Source organism: Larus michahellis, chromosome 6, assembly GCF_964199755.1.
Source record: "Larus michahellis chromosome 6, bLarMic1.1, whole genome shotgun sequence".
NCBI classification, from domain to species: domain Eukaryota; kingdom Metazoa; phylum Chordata; class Aves; order Charadriiformes; family Laridae; genus Larus; species Larus michahellis.
In genome coordinates this window covers 50257321-50278164 of record NC_133901.1, presented here as the reverse complement: position 1 = coordinate 50278164, position 20844 = coordinate 50257321, and the positions used below count along the sequence as shown (strand labels likewise).

Sequence of the window (20844 nt, the reverse complement as noted above, 5' to 3'; positions counted from 1 at the left end):
TGAAGGGTTTTGCTGGAAGTTCAGAAGAAACTTATTACATACTATAAACTCAATTTAGATATTCTGTTCTATTGTGTTAGATCTACTTTCCAACTGCTGTAGATTACGGGACTTTTCTTTTTTAATTGAAGACCAGAGATTTGTCTTTAGTCTGTGTAAGCAGTGTGACTACACTTTGATTTTAGTTTTTTAATTATTTTGGTAAGAGTGCTTTGACAAACATCTCATACTCTGATACAGACTTTATAGGAAAATTAGGAGTAGGGGATGCAGATTTCTTTAACGTTTTGGCAACACGTTTGTCTAAAATTATCCTCAGAAATAGCATAGTGGTAAATACAGATGTTAGTTCCATGCTATTAAAACCATGAAGGTCAAAACCATTCTTGGACTACAGGCTCCAACTTAGTGTGGAGTTTAAGATAAAAACTTAGTTCAAGAAATCAGTAGGCAGACTTGTGGTGGTTCTTGTTTTGCCTGCTCTTGGCTTTGCCCCTTTTCTCTGGCCGTGAATCCTGAAATGTGTTCTGATTATGTAAAATAAGAAGCTCAGACTCTGAGAGAGGGGACAGTGAAAGAACTATCAAGTTTCAGGTCCCTTGAAGGAGTTTCAACTCTGATAAATTTAGGAGGGTGTTCACTTAATGTGTGTCTCTATTAGTAATGGTAAGTCCATCTGAAGATGATAAAGTTGTAGACCTAGTTAGATATCTAGAACAAACGGGTTTTGCTTGCATCTTAATTGTCTTCAGGATAGAAAAAAAAATTATATCTTCTTTTCTTCTTATCAGGTCCCCCAACATCGGTTCCCCCAGTCTCAGGAAGCTTTAGTGCAACAGGATCTGGTCTCTACACACCTTACACTGCGAGCCAAGGACCCCCTCCTACCAGTGTGTCTCAGGGTCTTCCTTTGGCACAGCCTCCGTTTCCTGGTCAACCAATATCAACTCAGCGCCTACCTACTCAAGTCCCTGGTTTTGCCCCACCTCCCTCTTCTACAGGGATTGGACTTTCTTCTTATCCTCCTACCACAGGTGCCCCAAGGCCACCTACCATGCCAGGCCCACCACTGCCTGGGCAGACACTTGCTGGACCACCAGCCTCCCAGCCGAATCACGTATCTTCACCACCACCACCTCCATCGACTATGGCAGGGCCACACCCTGGGCCTCCCATGAGTGGCCTCCATGGACCACCTCCTCCCACTCATCCTCCTCAGCCAGGATACCAAATGCAGCAGAACGGTGAGTTCTAGTTCCTAGTATAGGAATTGTAAGTTACGTGTACTCTCTGTGTGCTGCAAACTGAGAACTGGATTTCAGGTTTGTAACTTGTGGGCTCCTGGCTACACTTCAAAGCTTCCCTCTTGTTTCCCTGTGCTCATGTCTGAAGGACAAATCCAAGATAAACGATAGGATGTGTCATTCTAAGATGTCGGTCAGGCAGGTTTCAATCAGATTAATGTAACTAAAGGGATCCTAGCTTCCTTGGCCAAAAAGTTGTTTAATAGTTAGTGCCATAAGACTACAAGAACTTGTGATTAAAATTTTAATATGAACTTTAATTTGATGTATGCAACCTCATCTGTTCAAAAGTAGAGATTTGAAATCCTGAAAAGCCTTATCTTTTTTTTTTTTAATTTGTGGCCAGTGTGCATATACAAGATATATGAGAGGAGTTGTTAAACATTGAAAAGGAGTTGCTACTTTTTTTTCTGTAATTCACAAAACTCTGTATTTTTCTCCGTGTAGAACCTTTCACATTTTGTGTGTGCTTAGAAGTAATACCAGTTAAGCTTTCTGAATTATAAGTAGTTTGGGCTGATTTTAATCAATAACATTTACAGATAGCTAGGATAAAGTAACATGCAGCTTTGCACAACTGGCCACATAAATTACTTAAAAATGTCTGTCCAAATTGCTGTGAACTGTAAAAATACTGATGGAGTAAATCGTGCTGCTGTTCCATAACTGAATGAAATTGTCTAAAGTAATATGAAATAACTTCAGGTAGTTACAAAACATGAGATAATCACACATTAACCTATTACAGTAATTTCAGACAAGCCTAAGCCCTCCGAGGGCTACCTCTAATTTGATGAATTTTGGGTCATCCACTAGCTATGTTGCTGTTCTGTGTGTGCACTTTCTATTAGGCAATTCTGCAATTTAACTTTAATGTTCATAGTGCATGATCTTAATGCATATTTTAATCATACTATTCTAAAAATAGTTATGTTAGTCTGACATAGCAGTGTTTCCTCAAGTCTGGTTTTAAGGAGGACTGTATCCATCAGTCTATTAGATCATTGATAGAGATGTACAGGTCTAAGCTAAAACACTGAGATAAGTGTGTTTAATCCTAATTAACTGAAAACCATGTGTCTTTCTTTTACTTGTTTTTTGTTGATGACAGGAGAAGTGGAAAGCGCCTAGTGGGGAAACGCCTGGTATTAGACATTATTTGATTTTGCTCTCCCTTTCTTGTAAGGTTCCTTTGGGCAGGTGAGGGGTCCCCAACCAAACTATGGAGGAGCCTATCCAGGAACACCAAATTATGGAAGTCAGCCCGGACCACCACCTCCACCAAAACGCTTGGATCCAGATTCCATTCCTAGCCCTGTAAGCTTACTTTGTTCTTACCAGTGTGAACTCTCCCATAGTGGCTTTATGTAAAACAGAACTGACAAAGACCAAAGCTGAAGAAAAGGTTTCTCTTTCCAAAGAACATCAGTCTGTTTTCCTGCTTACTTTTCTCTTGTATATCCATCTTCAGTCTTCTGTTATGAAGCAGTATTTTTCTTGGTGACTGAAGAAGGGCACTGCATATGCAAATCGATGCTCTAATTCTTCAGGTCTTTTTCTGTACTATGTTACATTTTGAGAATCCTTGAGGGCTTTGATTAAGCTTGTTTCTCCATTTCTGGATTCTTGCTTAATGACTTTCCAAGGTGAACTAATTTCAGGTTTTGAGGTGACAATCTATGAACTGTATGATCCAAGTTTAAAGTATGATTAATAGAAGATGATTATGGTGCTTTTCCTTTCCCTTTCCTATAACCTGTCAAAAAGCTAATTAGCATTTTGGGGGGTTATTAAGTCATGACACTACTTCAGTCAAATATGGACAACTTTTCAAATTGGGATTATCTTTCAGAATGGAGGTTCTGAGAAAGGATGAGCAGTGACGTTGTAATGGTTAGCAATCATGAGTAATATTAAGCCTGGCAGTATTATTGCCACTAGTCTATTGTGCTAGACTAGTTCCTTCCGCTGCTGCTGTTCTGTTATTGTCTCAGAAGGCCACAGTCATTTGATAACAGGAAACCTTTCCAGGGCAGTGCTCACAATCAGTTTACTTCAAAACTATAAAAATTATTTAGTCTTGAGTTACATTGTAGATCTGGACTGGTGCTGTCCAGAAGCTATTGCTATTCAAAAAAGATTATCTGTTTAGACTCCAAGTTTATGTAAAGTTTATGACTTTTTTTTTGTAGACTATAAGAAGTCTTTAATTGCTTCTCTGCTTCTCTTCTTTTCCACTAAATGAGATCTCAAATGGCTTGTGTCAGTTGCCTTAATTTTAGCATGTTCTTAAAGCATAAATCCCCAGTTTCTAACCAAAATGAGCACATGAGCCACTACCTCGGTTAGCAATGTGTTCAAAGCCCCAGCCCAATATCGTGGCAAGACTGGTTCTGGGATAGGTGCGTGCTGCAGAAGCTGATGTTTCCTGTTGCATGAACCAATGTCCAAATGTACCTAATTCCAATGCTACAGGTTCGGGTAGAGAGAAGTAACACTGTTACTTTTTGGTTTATTATTCTCTTTTCTTTCTTCTTTTTCTTTTTCCTTTTTTTTTTTGTGGCACTCTTACTTTTTATTTTGTTAAAAAAAGCAACTAAATGAGCTGCCACCACAGCAGAAACCCAGGCACAGAATAGACCCAGATGCAATTCCTAGTCCAGTAAGTGCTATATATATGTCAATTGTAGTCTGTGTGTTGGTGACCATCTGTGCATGCCTGAAACCTGAACTTCACCTCACTAACCCTTCATCGTTAATCCTTTACCCTTTCCTTGCTGTCTTCTGCTTGCCTTATCAAAATAAGTAACATTACACCACAAGAGGTTGTTAAAATCTTCTCTTCTGTGATGGTGAGGCAATAGAAAGCAGACTGTTTTAGAAACAGATCATGAAGAATGTCTCCCCTTCGCTTTGTCTAATCTTTAGAATATCTCCTTCATCAGATTCCAACTGGCATTTTCAGCATAAGCCATCAGTATAATTGTCCATACGATGTGTTTCTTGTGTTAACATACACATAGCATGAGCCTTTGTAGCCATGTTTTCTACCAGTTTTGAGCAGAATTTGCTTACTGTTCTAGTTGATATACCAGTACTGGGCTAATGCTTTGAAGATCTAAAATTGCAGATGAACTGTTTTGTTTTGATGTTAATTCCTGATGCTAATCTTCTAGTGGATTAATTTGAGGCATGGGGAGCTATAAACATTCTCTCATCATCTGTGCTCATACATAACCATTAAATTTTGAATTTGAAAATTTAATGTTTATGTGTAGAGAATGTTACCTAAAGAAAGAAAAAGCAGCTACCTTTTGGATTGGAAGAAAAAAACCACATTTGACTTTGTTACCCTCGTATCACTTCTTCCTCATTTAGCTGAAGTTGGTCATATAACAGAAACCAGTGGTGAGACCACCAACATCAGTCAATCTGTAGACTTTTGAAATGGGACTAGATTTATCCTAGAGTAGTCACTGCCTGATGCTGTGGGAGGCTTTCTGCTGGCAACTTGGATAGAAGTTCTGCCATGCAAACTTCTGCGTTTCACCATTTGCTCTAAGCAAAGGCACATGTGTTTGGCAAAATAAGATCAGAAGAATGATTGCTAGCTTTAATGCTTTAATTCAGGCACCAGTATGGAAATGTAGTTAAAACTGTGTAACTACAATTTTCTGTTCTTATGCAAAGATCACTGGATATTTTAGTCAAGTAAAACTGTTTAATGCATTTGCATTATCTTAAGCATATTTGCATTAATGAAGAATTAGCAATACTAAGAAACTGAAGATTTTTACTGGCTTTGTGAAGTTTAAGCTTGATTCATTGACAAGTCTATTGAAACTTCACTTTCCACATCCCCAGAATTCAAATCACAAACTCCTGAGCACCGTGGAGTAATAAAGACTTCCACCTGAGCTTGCAAGCATCTGTCTTTAGGTCAGAGTTACAGTGGTTAGAAATAAATGCATACTATGAACATGGTGGGAACATAACCTGTTTTTTATTTTCTGTTATCTATAGAACTTCACCCTGAGGCATACAGAAGCTTCTAATTTTAATTTGGCTAGGACCATTATACAGGGAAATACTACCAAAAATTCCTTTCTTGATCTGTGTTTGGCTTTATGAGTGCAGATCAGGCCTTAAAACACAAAATACGCTACTACTCAAAATACTTGGGGGAAAAATAATATTTAGAACTTGTAATTTATTTTTAGCTGTTAAGTACTGTTCAAAATCAAACTGAGAGGTGACTGCTTGACAAAACTTACTTGCTTTAGACTTCTTATTTTTAGAAATAGTAATGTTTGCCTCGGGTCCCCTTTTCACTGCCTTACAGATGTAAATTTTGGTTTTACAGTACCTTGAAACCAAGCCTCCAAATATTAATGTGGTGTTTTCCATCACAGATTCAAGTGATTGAAGATGACAGAAGTAACCGTGGGTCAGAACCATTTGTCACTGGAGTGAGAGGGCAGGTCCCACCTCTTGTTACTACAAATTTCTTGGTCAAGGATCAAGGTAAAATATTTGTCTTTCCCTAAAGAAACGAACAAAACACAAACCCCAAAAAGTCAGTGGCAGAACTGTCCATGTCTTTGAAGGAAAAGTTTGAGGAATTATTTCAATGGCTGGGGATGTGTGTTTTACCAGCAGAAGCTTAGTTTCAAGTCTCGTGTTGAATTGATCTCAATGTAGATTCTTCTGATAGTTTGGTAGCTAGTAACCAATTTGCAAGTAAAAAATATTTTCCAGGGCAGGTACCTGGGACCAGCATGATCAGGGATATCAGAGAGCAGCAAATGAAGCCTCTTCTGTAGAGCTATATCAATGACAGTTAAGAACTGAAATTTACTAGCAATATCATTTGTATTGGACTGGGAACTGTACTTTTTTAAATCATGAGTAGGATGAAAATTGGTCTGTGGGTTCCATAAAGAAAGGATATTTTAGCTTTTAATTCCTGCTGCTTTATTGGAGATTTTAAGGTTCCTTAAAAGCGCTTTACTCTTCGCCCAAAATTACAAAATTAAACAGTAGAAATGTTTGAGTTGACTTTTCTGCCTGTAGTGTGTTTTAGTTTACAAAAAGAGTGAAATAGGAATGCCTTTTTAGAGGTTTAAGATGAAGTGGAGTCAAGTTCCTTTGTTTTGAGTTAAGGACTTTTATTATATGTAGTTAATCATGAAGAGGCATTTTGTTTGGAATTCAAGTTTTGCATAGATTTAGAATTAATTGATTGTTTAGGTAGGCTCTTAGACTCTGTGGTTTAACAACACAACTTAAGGTACTTTTATTTCTGTTCTTGAATATAAACTTAACTTGTACTTAAATTTACAGGGATTTTCTTCTTTGTTTCCCAGGTAACGCAAGCCCCCGCTACATAAGATGCACATCTTACAATATTCCCTGCACCTCAGATATGGCCAAACAGTCCCAAGTTCCCCTAGCTGCTGTCATAAAACCACTGGCTACTCTACCCCCAGAGGAGGTAAGAACCGTATGCAGAGTTACATGCACACTGTATGCACTCTGAACTCATCAGGAGAATGCTATTAGATGTCAACATTTAAGAGATATGTTGAGAAGGGATGTTTAGGTAACAAAGACTAGGTAAACATTAATTCTCCCACAAGTGTGTGGTAGAGATCTGTAAGGCAGAAGAATGCTGGGATCAAAACATTTAATATTATGATCACCATGATAATTTCAGCTTCTTTGCAGTAACTGTCAAGCGCTGTGACCAAATGACCAAAATACTAGGATGGTCACAAATATATACACTTCCAGTTGATCTCAATTTCTTTCTTGGCCTAAAGTATTTAAATGGTTACTAATCACTGATATTAAGTCTCTTCTAGGATGTCAGGTTGTGGAATTGGATGAGAATATATCAAGCAGCACTGGTTAAGCTGTCTAATGTGTATGCACATGCAGAGCACTGCGTGAGATGTCAGTACAAGACTGAGTACTAGGCACTGCTGAGCTGCACTTGTATTTCTGCCCTTGTTTTTTGCAGCATTTGTTTCCTTCTGGGTGTAATGTGTGGCTAGCTAGCCTTTTACCCACTGTCTGATTGCTGAGAACATGAAAGCTTTGAGAATATTAGAGACAGAAATTTTATAGAATATTCTAAATACTCTGGCTGCTGTGTAGTTTTGGCCTGCTTGGAGGAGTGACATAAAGACAAATATGCTTGCTAAATTTGAGTACATATGTTTGCAGTATTCTCTGCCCTGTTAAGTTTAACTTTAGCATCTGCTGAGGAAAGGAATATCCTCTGGGCTTTTAAGGGTGGTTTTTTTCCGTTTGTGTTTATTAATTACTAAACTATGGTTTGGATTGTGAAAACTTGTTTGTGATAAAAATGAATTGTAAATTTAATTCCTGTATTGCTGTATTGTGCCTGGAGTGTAAAAGGAGCACAATGGGAGAATATGGTCATATTTGAGAAACCCAGAGTCTTGTGGAGCTGCACATTTTCAGAGGAGCTTTACAAACAACTAGTTGTTAGGTCTCCTGGTGTGTTTATGCTTTGAACAAATGCTTGCGATATCCAGAAAAAATATAGCTAGGATCGGAAAATTGCCCTGGAGACTGGTCAGCTTCTAGCATTGAGAAGTTCTTTATGGCAAGGGCAAACTCCCTGTGGAGGGGCTGTTCGAACAGATGAAGGCTCAGCTGTTCAGAGCAATGAGACTGTAAATACGGCTAAAGCTTAACATATCAGTAATGAGGGGATGAATGTCTTGTGAAAATACAGCATTCAGAGAAATCTAGAATATATAAAAATGCAGTACCTGGTTGCCAGATACAGGACCTTTGCCCTATGTTAATGCACAGTTCAGAAGGCAAAGTTTGAGGCTTCAGAAAGAAGTATCTCTTTGTCTTCTGGGAGTAAGTGGTTAGTGACAAGTTTTGCATAGCACTACATGTATGCAGCATGCTTGTAGTTTGTTTGCATGTGTGTTTATTGGAGGAGAGGCTGAGAAAAAAAATGTTATTGTGTGGAAGTACATTGCCAACATTGCCTGGCAGTCAGAAGACTTGAAATTTTGCTTCCTCTGAGGAGATCAGCCTGGGCAGCAGGAGCTGAGAAATGCTGGCCACAAAACCATTGTATTGTCAATAAATGATTAGTGGGGCTGAATGAGATATGGCATGAAGAGGAAGAAAGTGGTTGGAGCGTTTGCTGTACTCCTGCTCAAGGAACGTGTTGTCTCTTAAAGATGATCAGGGGTTTAGGGTGACTGAGAGAATTAAGACTGGACACCTTTAGTGACAGAAAATTTAGAAGTAAGTAGTTAAACTTTCTTTTGAGCTACATTCTTAGTCATGAAATATGCTTTGAACTATGAATGCAGCTTGTAGCTTGCACAAGTTCTGCCTTAATCATTTTAAAATGCTTCCTGCTCATTCTGAGGCTGAGAAGCTGCAGAAATTGTCACGCATCTTATTCTGGTTTGGCTGCAAAAAGAATATATTATCAGTTGTAGTTCAAAAATGGTATCACTACATAACAGTTTTGAGGACTTGCTATACAATGGGATCAAGACAAGCAGAACTTATGGTTATACTGTATTTGATGGTGGACTTCAAAAATAAATCTTATCAGATGAAATTTTTTAAGATAGTCTGGATGCTCTATGTTCTTGAATATATGGAATGCAATGACTGGCTTCTGTTTTGTCAAAAAGCTTACTTTTTACAAGGGAAAAATAGAAGAGGTGAAGAATTGCTTTTAAAACACCCAACCTGTGGTGAAAAGTAAATTGTATGCTCACTCCCATGAGGTTGTCACAGCCATTTTTTGCATGACTTCAGTGTTTCGTGTTCACTTGGGATACAACTGTGCTGTGCAGTGTGGTACTCCTGCTAGAGTTCATGCTCCTCGAGCAGGCTACTATATAAGGTAGTGCAGCACCATGCAGAAGTACTTGTTTGTGTCTAAGTGGGGTAACCCATTAATGATTGCAGCCCACAGAGAACTGCTGTGCTAAACCTTGAGTTGAAAAGCATTCATGAAACACTTATTCGGGCTTCCACCGCCCCTTGCACTATTTCCCACAGCTGCCAAAACGCTAAATCCTATGCAATGTACAGGGAGATTGTTTTAAGCTCTGCAGTATGTGTGGTCATTTCTTTCTCATCATCATGTGACTTTTCTTTTCTTTTTTCCCCTGCTTCCACAGACCCTTCCTTATTTGGTAGACCATGGAGAGTCCGGTCCTGTCCGATGTAATAGGTGCAAAGCTTACATGTGCCCTTTTATGCAGTTCATTGAGGGTGGAAGGAGGTTCCAGTGTTGTTTCTGCAGCTGTGTCACTGAGGGTAAGGTTTCTTCTGGAAATTGGTCTCTGGCTCTGTTGGGGTCATCTTTGAACAAGATGCAAGCAAATAGATCTTTATCATGTTATGGTAATTTATAATGTGTACTCCCCTTCAATGTGTGTTTAGTCTTGTAAAAACTTCATTACAAAACATGTTCAGTGCTCATTTCTGATATGTTCAAATTAGGTGTTTATGCATTGCAGTATTACTGTACCAAATTTTTAACATGAGGTACTTGTAGCGTAATGTATGGTGGTTTGAAAAATTATTTATGCAATTTTCTGAGGGTATTTCAAACTTACATTTTTCTATGACAGACTGAGATGTACATCTAGTCAGTGACATGAGTTAGGATTTTTTTTTTCTCACAAAGCCTGTTTAAACACTGTTTAGAGATGAGACTGCAGCTAAATCTGCTACAGCCAAATAGGAGTGTTCAATGTATGTCAGTTAATCTTAGTTGCTCTTCTAAATTAATATTAAACGTGCTTCCTTTTAAGCAGAAGTTACTATGTGCTGCTTCTAGCATGACATCCATAGGTTTGTTTTGAAGGCACAGTGGAATGTAAGGTACAACAAATCTTATGGTGATGTTTTGAGTGTTTCATTTGGTAGCACTGGTAGCTTTTAATGGACTGTTTGTTCATATCACCGCAGTTATGCTGTATAACTGTTTGCACAAACCAAAATGGGAAGCTGATGAGAGTTAGAAATGCCAATTTTAAACAACTTTTTTGTCTGGTGATTTTCAGCCTGCATGCATTCCCTGTCCCTGCTCACTCAGCAGCTGTATGAATGGCTGTACCTGTAACAACTCAGCAGGGGCAGAAAAGGGAGGGATGCTCAGAGACTGCTGATGAAAGCAATGCTGTGAAAATACAATGTAGTTGTACCTAATAGTTGCGAACAAATTCTGTCTTCTCTGCAAAAACAATGAGGTAATTAGATTGTACTGGATGTGTACTTGGAAAGGAGAAGAGCGATAGGTGCTTATATATATAGTCTTAATGATATCACTTTGTTTTGTTTTGAATGGTTGAAACTTTGAATGTTTAGAATAATTTAAAGGTGCTGAATACTACCGTTACAGATAATCACATTTTATTTTCCCTTGGAGCATATATCCAGCTATAACTGGAATACATTTTGTCACCCTAGCAATTCTGCAGGAGGGGCTGTCTGTCATGGTAGCTCTTGGGCACAAGGGAAACGCTTGCTTTGTTTCTGCAGCTGACTTCTGTAGGCGAAAACTTAAGTCCTATTTTACCTTCTGATGCCTGGTACCAGCACAAAAGTACTGGGCGTGGGGTTACACTTTCGGTTCCTCCTTTTTAATGCTTTACAATCCACTGTAAAAAGTACACCATCTATTCTGACAAAAGGATTATGGCAGTCTCTGCACCCGAGAGTGCCCAGAAGGTTTGACTCTTGTGCAGCATGGGAAGGGAAGGATAGCTCATATAGCAAAATAAGGAGCTCAGTCTTTTGGTAAGCCTGAATTGAGTCAGTAATGTTGTAGCCTGTAGTTTGCTTCAAATTCTGTTGTAAGTTATTTGTTACTACTTGTACAAGATTTTTCCTTTGTACTAAATTCTTCAGAAGAATCTAAGAACGTGTTGTTGTGACATTTCTGATGTGAAACGTAAAATAAGAATGTAAAAGAGGTTCAGGAAAAGTACAATAGTGACTATACAGTGTGCCACTTGGTGCCTAAGACAAGCTGGAAGCTGTTTGTCTGTATTTCTTGGCTTTAATTATGCTCTTAGATTGCATGAATATTTTTCGTAATACTTGTATACTAGCACAGAGTGCTAGCTAGCTTTCCCAGAGTTTTATTTGAAAGAGCTTTTGTCGTGTTGGCTCTCTAGTCAGCGTTTATCATGGACATGTCACTGAACTTAATGTTTTTTCCTTCCCCAGTGCCACCTCATTACTTCCAGCATTTGGATCATACTGGAAAGCGAGTAGACTTCTATGATCGACCTGAGTTATCACTGGGATCTTATGAGTTTCTAGCAACAGTTGACTATTGCAAGGTATGTGTAATGCAAGTAGTTTGTGTTTATTACAGTATTTTGTTTTGCTTTTAAATAAAAAGCCTGTTTTCCTAAAAGTAAGAATGACATGAATTGTCTGGGGCTGCTTTTGAGCTGTCAGAGATAATTAACAGCATTAATCCAACCCACTTCATTGTGTAAGATAATGTGTTTGCCTGCTTGCTTCCCAAAGTAGAGGAAGTCTTGATTGCACATGCCATAATATAATTTTGTTATAGCTGCCTCTGTCGTTCGCTTCTGGAGCTGTATAAGCAGCTATAGCTGTTACCTTAGCAGTTCTGCAGGAGGGACTCTCTTGCAGTAGTCCTTGGGGGCAGAAGGAGAATGTAGGAGACATTCAAGTACAACAGTAACTATGCAATGTGCCACCTGTTGCCTAAGACAAACTTTACCTATTGAACTTAACTTTCAAATACAGCCATAGTGGTTAAAAACACAAGAACAGTGTGGAAATATAGAGAAATATAGAGAGCTGGTTCACTTTTAAATTAAAAATTTAAAAAATAATTCTGAAGAATAGGAAAAATATGTGCAAGGTGTTTATTAAAGCAGCTTACGTTTCTGCTGAAATAAATGCTGGAAAAATAGATGCTTAAATGTTGTGACTTTATACTGGTTACCTTCTGATGCCTCAGCTTTACTTTGAGTTAAGAGAAAAACCAATTATTTTTCTTCTAACAGCATAAGAAGCATTTTTAATTTAAACAAGATGTGATCTTCCCAGCTTTTTTGAAAGTTCTTGTGTTTTGCGTTTGTTCTGTGTGCTCCTTCCAGTATGCCATTTAGACTTCAGAAAAATGTTGACTGAAACATTTTTCTTTCCCAAACTAAACTTGATACTTAAGTTGAAGGAAAAGGTTGCAGTTCTCAGATAGGAAAATCTTCTGCTTTATATTGATAAAATTACCTGTAACAAGTCTGGTCAGATTCAAAAGTCTTGAGAACTGACAGGAAACTTCCGTGTCTATTTCCCTATCCGGCCTAGTCATGTAAATGGGTGATTTAGTTGTCATTAGCCTGTTCTTCAGTGAGCAAAATAAGTCCAGGGCATGTATTACTGGTCCATTTCAAGCACAGTGTGCTTACATGTCTGTTGTTTGGGCAGGGGTGGGAGAGTGATGTTAAGAAACAATTAGTGCTTATAAGTAGAAAAGCGTATGAAAGCTATTAGAGTTTTGACCAGCACTCATTTGTCCATGTTACAGACCTGTTATGTGGGCTGCATTACATGGCTATAATGTGACTTCTTTCCTCTGTTCCACAGAATAACAAGTTTCCCACTCCACCTGCTTTCATTTTCATGATTGATGTGTCTTACAATGCTATGAAGAGTGGCTTAGTGAGGCTAATATGTGAAGAATTAAAGTCACTCCTAGATTACCTGCCCAGGTAGGTATATTGTATACTGCTGTAGCCAGTCAAAATGGGGGAAACTGTCACTTCTTCCCTTTAAAAAAAGCTAGAAATTAAAGAATTATTTGATAATCCTATCAAGCTTTTCTTCAGAAAAAGGCCAAGCAGGTCATCTTTCTGGATACCTTTCTAGGAGAAAATAAGTTTTCCTTCCTCGCATTTTTCCCTTATCTTTCATTGCGGTGGGTTCTGTGTAATGATTTCACTATCTACTTAGATGTGAAAGCAAGTATGTCTCCTCTTACAGGGAAGGCAACATGGAAGAATCAGCCATTCGAGTAGGCTTTGTCACCTACAACAAGGTGTTACACTTCTATAACGTGAAAAGCTCACTGGCACAGCCACAAATGATGGTTGTCTCAGATGTGGCAGATATGTTTGTGCCACTCCTTGATGGTTTTCTGGTGAACGTGAATGAGTCCAGGACAGTTATTGCCAGGTAACAGAAATTGATTTACAATGTTTGTAGTAAACATCTTGTTTGGTAGACTCAAGTGTTGCATTTAAAAGTGTTATGGTCACCGCTTATTTGTCATGTTATTCACCTAGAAGTCACTCCATGTATTTTAACTTCCTATACTCTTTTGAGTTTAAGCTGGCAAAGTAGAATGGAAAAATTCATGTGGTAAGGGTATATTTGGCTTACAGACCAGCTTGGCAGAGGGTATATATGAGGGGATTTAGTGCAGAAGGGCATTTCTGGGGGAAAAAAAAAGAACAAAATAAAACACAACTAGAATGATGCAAAGTAGAAATAGTAAGAATACTGAATCACTGTCTGTAAGGCAACTGCCTAAATAACTGTAAACTATGACAACAGTGGTGTCTAATTTTGGTTCTGTGGAGAAAACTGAATGAGTTGATAGAGAAGATAAAATCTAGACAGAAAGCAAGAGAAATTAGCAAAGTTTTGGCAAACTACTTAATGTGATACTTGAACTGTAATTAAACTATGGTGAGTAGCTAACTACGCTTTGGGAACTAGATATGGCACTGCATGTTTTTAAAGAAAATTTCTGTCTTGTAGTGCATCAACAAGCATAAATACGAAACTGTGGATTAAAGCTATTAATCTTTGAATAGTACACAGGATGCTGGGCAAACAGAAGTCAAGTGTCACTAGTCTTTCCTAAGAGTTTACTTACCAATATGTATTGAAATATATTGAAAGGGCAGGAATACAGAAGAGCTGTTGGAGTAGATATCCGTTAAGGCTATACAGCAAGCACTGAGAATATGGATGAGCGAAGCCAATGAAGAGTGACAAACCATCATTTCTTTCACAGATAAACAGCGAGATGCCAAATAGTGCAAAAATGGTGCAAATTTACAGACATGCTAGGGATTTCTGTTTAAACCACCTCAGTCTCATATGAACTGTTTGGCTTTTCCAGTTAAATTGAATTCCTCCTTTTTCTTGTTCTTTGCTAGTTTGCTGGACCAGATTCCAGAAATGTTTGCAGACACCAGAGAAACAGAAACTGTTTTTGCACCTGTGATTCAAGCAGGGCTGGAGGCACTGAAGGTTAGTAAATGCATTGTCATGGCCTATTGTTTTCAGTCTGAGTACTAAGAAGTTCATATTCTGCTAACACACACTAATAAAACAATTCTAAACTTTTTCATAAGTTTCCTTGTGGTAGATGTGTTACATGTAGGGAATACTTTGCTCGTTCTTAAGTGCATGTACCTCCGGTTCTAAGTAGCTATCTATTTGTTCTCTACCCAATTTTTTTAAATAATTTTTGTTCAAAGTACAAGACGTGTGGCTTAATCTCAGTTGTCTGGCTGGGTTTTTGCTTTGAACAGCTTACAGAACCTACCCCCCCCCCCCCCCCCGCCCCGCAAAAAAAAAAAAAACTCAATCAAAAAAACCCCTCCAGCGTTAAAACCAGGTGCTGGAGTCTGTCATGTCCCATAGAGGAGTTCTGTAGCATGATGTCTTTCTAATCCTGTGCTTGAAGCTCTAGTATAATCTTAAATAAAAGGCGAGAACGCAATCTGTTGAAATTGCCCACACTAATATGTTAACCAAGTAAACCTTTCCTAAAGTTCTTCCATTCCAGTACTTCATCCAGATACTTACATGCATGATCTAACTCTGACTTGTATATACTGATCGAACTGATTGCCTGTATGATTCCATCCAGAACTGTTCATATAGCTCTATTTGTCTGTCATATAAATTCCTTAGAAGTCTCTCTTAAACTCAGTTTTCATGACAGTTGTTCAATCAAGAAATGATATAAATTGCTAATGGATTGTATATGTACTGCATGTATCAGAGAAAATAACCTACTAAACATTAGCTAGTGTTGGCATAGGTTACTGAACTAAAATTAATGATCTGTTGAAGCTCAGATTACAAAATCCTTTGCCATTTCTGTGAATCTCTTCCTTTCCCACAAACTCAGTAGCTGCAAATTGGAGAAGAAAGCAATCTAACATGTTTGTGCAAAACCTTCTTTATCTGAGTCCTGCTTACTGCTCTGTCTCCTTGAAGCCAGTCCTTTTCTCCCTCCCATGGAACTAGCACAGGTGCAGTAGAACTGAAAGTTGCTTTTCTGTAACTGGGCAGTAAGCTGTGCTCCCTGTGTTGGATACCACTGAAGTAACCGAGTGGTCACTGAGCCTGTGTGTCTGACAGAGTGCCTTCCTGACAAAGCAATGAAGTAATGAGGATGCCTGAAAATTTGTTGTTGAATCACAGTCTCCCTCACAATTTGTATAAATGTTTCTAACCTGTGCTATTGCACTTGCTTCCTGCAGGCAGCTGAGTGTGCTGGCAAGCTCTTCATTTTCCACACCTCTCTGCCCATCGCAGAGGCCCCAGGGAAGTTAAAGAACAGGGATGATAAGAAACTGATCAACACAGATAAAGAGAAGGTAATAATGACTTGTGTGATGCTTATGTTATAGGTCTATATTATACTCTTTATGGGATAAAATAACTTTGAAGCAGCATTAAAAATATTACAAGGGTAGCACATAATGTAAACAATCCAGGTAATATCTTTTAACATTGCACTTTTATCTTCTGTTCTCAAGCAGAGCTGTGTAGATTTCACATCATAAGGACACCTCTGGTATGAGAACAAGAAGGGATAGATCTAGATTCTTATAGGGGATAAAATACCATAGCTGGTTTAAGGTAAATGTGCTGAACTTACGATTAAAGCAAGATGTGTAGTAATTTTTGTAATATTCAACAGTTCTTCAAAGGCAGGGTCAGGAAGAATTTATATATTTTCCTGAAGAAAGACTTAAAGTATAAAAGTGTATTGACTGAGACTATAAACTGGATCTTACTTTCCTTTTCTTACTACAAACTTCTGATCTCATCTCTGACTTCCTTTCTTAGACTTTGTTTCAACCACAGACAAGCTTTTACAGCAATTTGGCCAAGGACTGTGTGGCCCAGGGCTGCTGTGTGGATTTGTTCCTATTTCCAAACCAGTATTTGGATGTGGCGACACTAGGTGTAGTGACTTACCAGACAGGAGGCTCTATTTATAAGTATGCGTATTTCCAGGTAAGAGTGACAGTGACTAAGACAGGTATTTGATCTAAATAAGAATTATTGTTTATTTTCATAGTGTGAATTGTAGTGAACAAGTACTTCTTTGGAAACAAATTGCTACTTAAATTTCAAGATTTTCACCAAAGCTGCTTTCTTAGCTTTATGTCTTTGCACAAAATGTCTCAATTAAACAAAAACAACAAGAAAAGCTATGCTGTTACCTTTTAGCAAAATATTTTATTAGCAGGGCACTCGGTGCTGTATGATGGTTGATTTTTAGAGTAAGACTGCAGGAGATAGTATCTGTTTTAAAATTACTTTATGGTTTATGGAGCAGCTCTGATTTATGGGAGTACGAAACTTGAATTATTGCTTGTGTTCTAGCTGGAGACAGATCAGGATAGGTTCCTGAATGACTTGAGAAGAGATGTCCAGAAAGAAGTGGGATTTGATGCTGTAATGAGAGTGCGCACGAGCACAGGTGGGTGTTAGCATGAATGTGTCTTAATAAATTGACTACTTCAAGCATGTCATATGGGAAGTAACAGATTTTTCCCTGATTTAGAACATCTTGAGACTAGGCTATGCAAAAAGCTCTGCTAAAGCTTTGAAATTCTAAGACTTTCCTCAAGACTGAGCAAAGATCACTGCTGAAATCTGTCAATAGAACTTAGTGTTGACGATGACAGGATTTTCAGGGCTCCAAAGTCTTGTTATTGAAAATTGTGATTAATGTTGTTTGTTTTTTTTCTTTTTTAGGTATTCGAGCAACTGATTTTTTCGGAGCTTTCTATATGAGCAACACAACTGATGTAGAGATGGCAGGTTTGGACTGTGATAAAACAATCACAGTGGAATTCAAGCATGATGACAAACTGAGTGAAGACAGTGGTGCGCTCCTTCAGGTGAGGGGGGAGGCTTTTTAGGAGAAAGAATTGAGCTGACAGCTTAGAATTGTCAACAAAATTGTCAACAAAACTGTGTAAAGGAGGAACCAGATCTCAACTGGAGAGTGTGCCAGTTGCAGAAGAGGATGAGGTTGCTCTGAACTGAATTATTAGACACTACTTCAAGGAACTGTTCATTCTTTCTTTCTGCCCCTTACCTTTCAGCATATGTGTTCTCAGGGTGACCTGGACTGCTTCAAACTACAGTCCATTTTCTGAGACCAGTTCCCTTAAAACAAACTGCTAACATTGCTGCTTGTTATCTTTCATTGACTCTGATTCTTAGCATATGCTTTTAGCTTATTATGCAAGTCTTTTACATAATTATCTTATTTGTTTAGGCATCTGAGTCCTAGTTTTTAATTAAATATATTCAAACCTTGCATTTCTTATTGTAGCAGGACCTCATTTTTCTATATCCTGGCACTTTTGTCTCCTACAGTGTGCTCTGCTATATACAAGTTGTGCAGGACAGCGACGACTCCGCATTCACAACCTCTCCCTAAACTGTTGCACGCAGCTTGCTGACCTCTATCGAAACTGTGAGACAGACACGCTCATCAATTACTTGGCTAAATATGGTAAGGGTAAATATGGTAACAAGAATTGCAACCTTTAACTTTGTTAAAATGCCTGTTGTCGTACAATGACACCTGTGTATTCTCTTGGCATCAAATGTCAGGTGGCAATCCTGATACTTCAGTCATTTATGGGAAAGAGCGTAAAGCAATGGATGATAGTATTGTTGCTTAGGACGAGAGGTGCAAATAGAGCGTGTAGGCTTATCCTTCATAAAAATTCTTGTCTAAATTTTTTTAATAAAGGTTTGTTTTGGCAACTGTCTGAATTCATCCATGTATTTATTTTTGGACTGGTTTAGTTTGTTCTTTAACTGTTCCAGAATTTTGCTCTGGAAGTAGGAAATGGTAGCCTTTGCTCATAGATCTGAGTTAAAAATCGTACTTTTATGTGTTGTACCCTATTTACCCCTTCGGGTTTGCAGTAAAAACCTACAAATCCAGCAGAGATTGAGATGTGTATGTTTATTGCTATTAAAATCTAATAAACAGTCCCTTTTCAGTCCATTAAAGAAAAATGGTTAGGCTATAAAAGGAGGTTTTATAGTACCCCCTGCTTTTGAGTATGATTAAGTGTATTTTAAAGTACATGGGAGATAGAGTTGAAGAATATGTAATAAAACGGAGTAAATGAGCTGCTACAGATCTTCTGTAGGAATGTGTCATCTCTTTCCCACAAGTTTGAAGGGGAGGGGAAAAAAGACTTTCATAAACAATAGTTGTTTAGATTTGCTTTGTGGAAGTAGTGTTGGGCTTTTTATTATTTATGAGCAATCACTTGATAGCTGTCTGTCTCTTTCCACTTTTTGTGCAGCGTATCGTGGAGTTCTGAGTAGTCCAGTAAAGACTGTACGTGATGCACTGATCAACCAGTGTGCCCAGATCCTAGCTTGCTATCGAAAGAACTGTGCTAGTCCCTCTTCTGCTGGCCAGGTAAACTCTGATGCTTTCACTTGAACCACAGGCTCGGGTATTAAAAGGTGATGAGAGAGTCTTCCTACCTAACCTACTCAAAAAGTCAATTGGTTTGCTCAGCAGAAATTTGCAAAGAGAAGACTCGGGGAAGTAGAGAGACTGCAAGTAAAACTGTAGTTGAGAATGGCTTCTTGGACATCTGTCTGGAGCCCAGAAAGCACTGCCTGCTCCGGGGAAAAGTTTTTTGTGTTATTTTTGCAAGTCCATGATATAATTAGACTGTCAGCTTTCACTCCTTGTAGCTGTACCACACTTTGCTGGTTCATGCAAGTCTCTTTTTGTCAAACATAAGCTTATTCAGCAAGATAGCTGACCAACTTCTGTTCATGGCTTGTAGCTGATCCTCCCTGAATGCATGAAGCTGCTTCCTGTGTACTTGAATTGTGTGTTGAAGAGTGATGTCCTTCAGCCTGGTCCGGAGGTCACAACGGATGACCGTGCCTACATTCGTCAGTTAGTCACATCCATGGATGTGGCAGAAACAAATGTTTTCTTTTATCCCAGGCTTTTGCCCCTGGTGAGTAATTCAGGATATCCTTACCACTTTGAGACTTGCTGTTGTCTTGACTTGTCGTAAGGGCTGGCCTTTGTATTTTAGCAAGGGAAAGCAATTTCAGAGGGATTTGGGATCTGCCATCTGTTGGGGTAGTTCACTTAATTCCACTTGGTGGTAGATGCATTACTGCATGTTGTGAATTTGCTGGGGGATTTTTTTCTAAGCTCTGAGGCTGTGACTAGCAGCAAAGACAACACTTTTGACCCTTTCATAGTCTTTTAAAAGTCCTAAAGCTTCTTGTAACTTTATGTAGTAATTTTCATCATTGCAGGACAATCCACGTACTATTCTGACGTTTCAGTACCATAGTTGCTGGAATAACACTAACAACTAATTACATTCCTACTCCCGGAGGCAATATTGGAACTGCAGAGTAATTTCACGGCAGCCTTATGTTCTCTTTTGCTAACCAAGAGTCTCTGATCTGTTTGTGTGTTGCGTTCAGTTAGAAAACTAAGCTAAGGAAGATGATATTTCAGTCACGGCTACTGCAGTGTTATGAGTCCTAGAAATGAGAAAACCACTGGAGTCTTAGTGGCAGAAACTTTCAGGATTTCATAAGATGTTCTTGTTTTATAATGTTGATTTTATTTTATTTTTTATTTCACTCTAAAACAGACCAAAGCAGATGTTGACAGTGACTCCTTGCCAGCAGCAATCCGGAACTCAGAGGAACGTCTCTCCAAGGGTGACATATACCTGCTGGAGAACGGGCTGAACATCTTTGTGTGGGTGGGAGTCAACGTGCAGCAAGGCCTGATCCAGAACCTCTTCGGAGTGTCATCCTTCAGTCAGATTAGCAATGCCTTGGTGAGCTGGCTGGCAGTGCGGGAGCTAGTGTCTGTGATAGTCACCCAAAACTTAAAACAATGAGAAAGCAAGTTGAGAAAATAGTGTTAAATTTTTCATACTAGAAACGAGAAGCGCAGGTATGTGAAACTAGTGAAGATGTCCCTAGTCTGGGCATGTCAGCCATGCTTTTGCCTAGCTTTATTTGACAAGCCATGTTTCCACTGACAGCGCGGAGAACAGTTGATATGTACATATCAGAAAGACTGTATGTTAGTTGGGGGTAGATACACCTCACCTCTATGTGATATGAAAAAACTGTGTAGTTTTGTTTAACGTGGCTTTACTTCATGTGGCTAATGGGGATTGGA

The 20844-nt window shown here is 38.6% G+C and overlaps 1 protein-coding gene across 5 annotated transcripts in view; it reads left to right on the top strand.

The window, feature by feature from the left end:
• SEC24C (SEC24 homolog C, COPII coat complex component) overlaps positions 1–20844 on the top strand; it is a 38923-nt gene that overhangs the window by 15519 nt on the left and 2560 nt on the right. For 3 of the 5 annotated variants that reach the window (XM_074591153.1, XM_074591150.1, XM_074591151.1), the window contains 18 exons: positions 792–1244; positions 2491–2621; positions 3898–3966; positions 5717–5828; positions 6671–6798; positions 9500–9638; positions 11559–11674; positions 12960–13084; positions 13356–13547; positions 14540–14633; positions 15878–15994; positions 16470–16640; positions 17013–17109; positions 17388–17533; positions 18018–18156; positions 18968–19086; positions 19466–19645; positions 20303–20494. In XM_074591153.1, the coding sequence (XP_074447254.1) occupies positions 792–1244; positions 2491–2621; positions 3898–3966; positions 5717–5828; positions 6671–6798; positions 9500–9638; positions 11559–11674; positions 12960–13084; positions 13356–13547; positions 14540–14633; positions 15878–15994; positions 16470–16640; positions 17013–17109; positions 17388–17533; positions 18018–18156; positions 18968–19086; positions 19466–19645; positions 20303–20494 (2720 nt within the window). The remainder of the gene's footprint in view (positions 1–791; positions 1245–2490; positions 2622–3897; positions 3967–5716; positions 5829–6670; positions 6799–9499; positions 9639–11558; positions 11675–12959; positions 13085–13355; positions 13548–14539; positions 14634–15877; positions 15995–16469; positions 16641–17012; positions 17110–17387; positions 17534–18017; positions 18157–18967; positions 19087–19465; positions 19646–20302; positions 20495–20844) is intronic. The other 2 variants (XM_074591154.1, XM_074591152.1) reach the window with 1 other exon arrangement.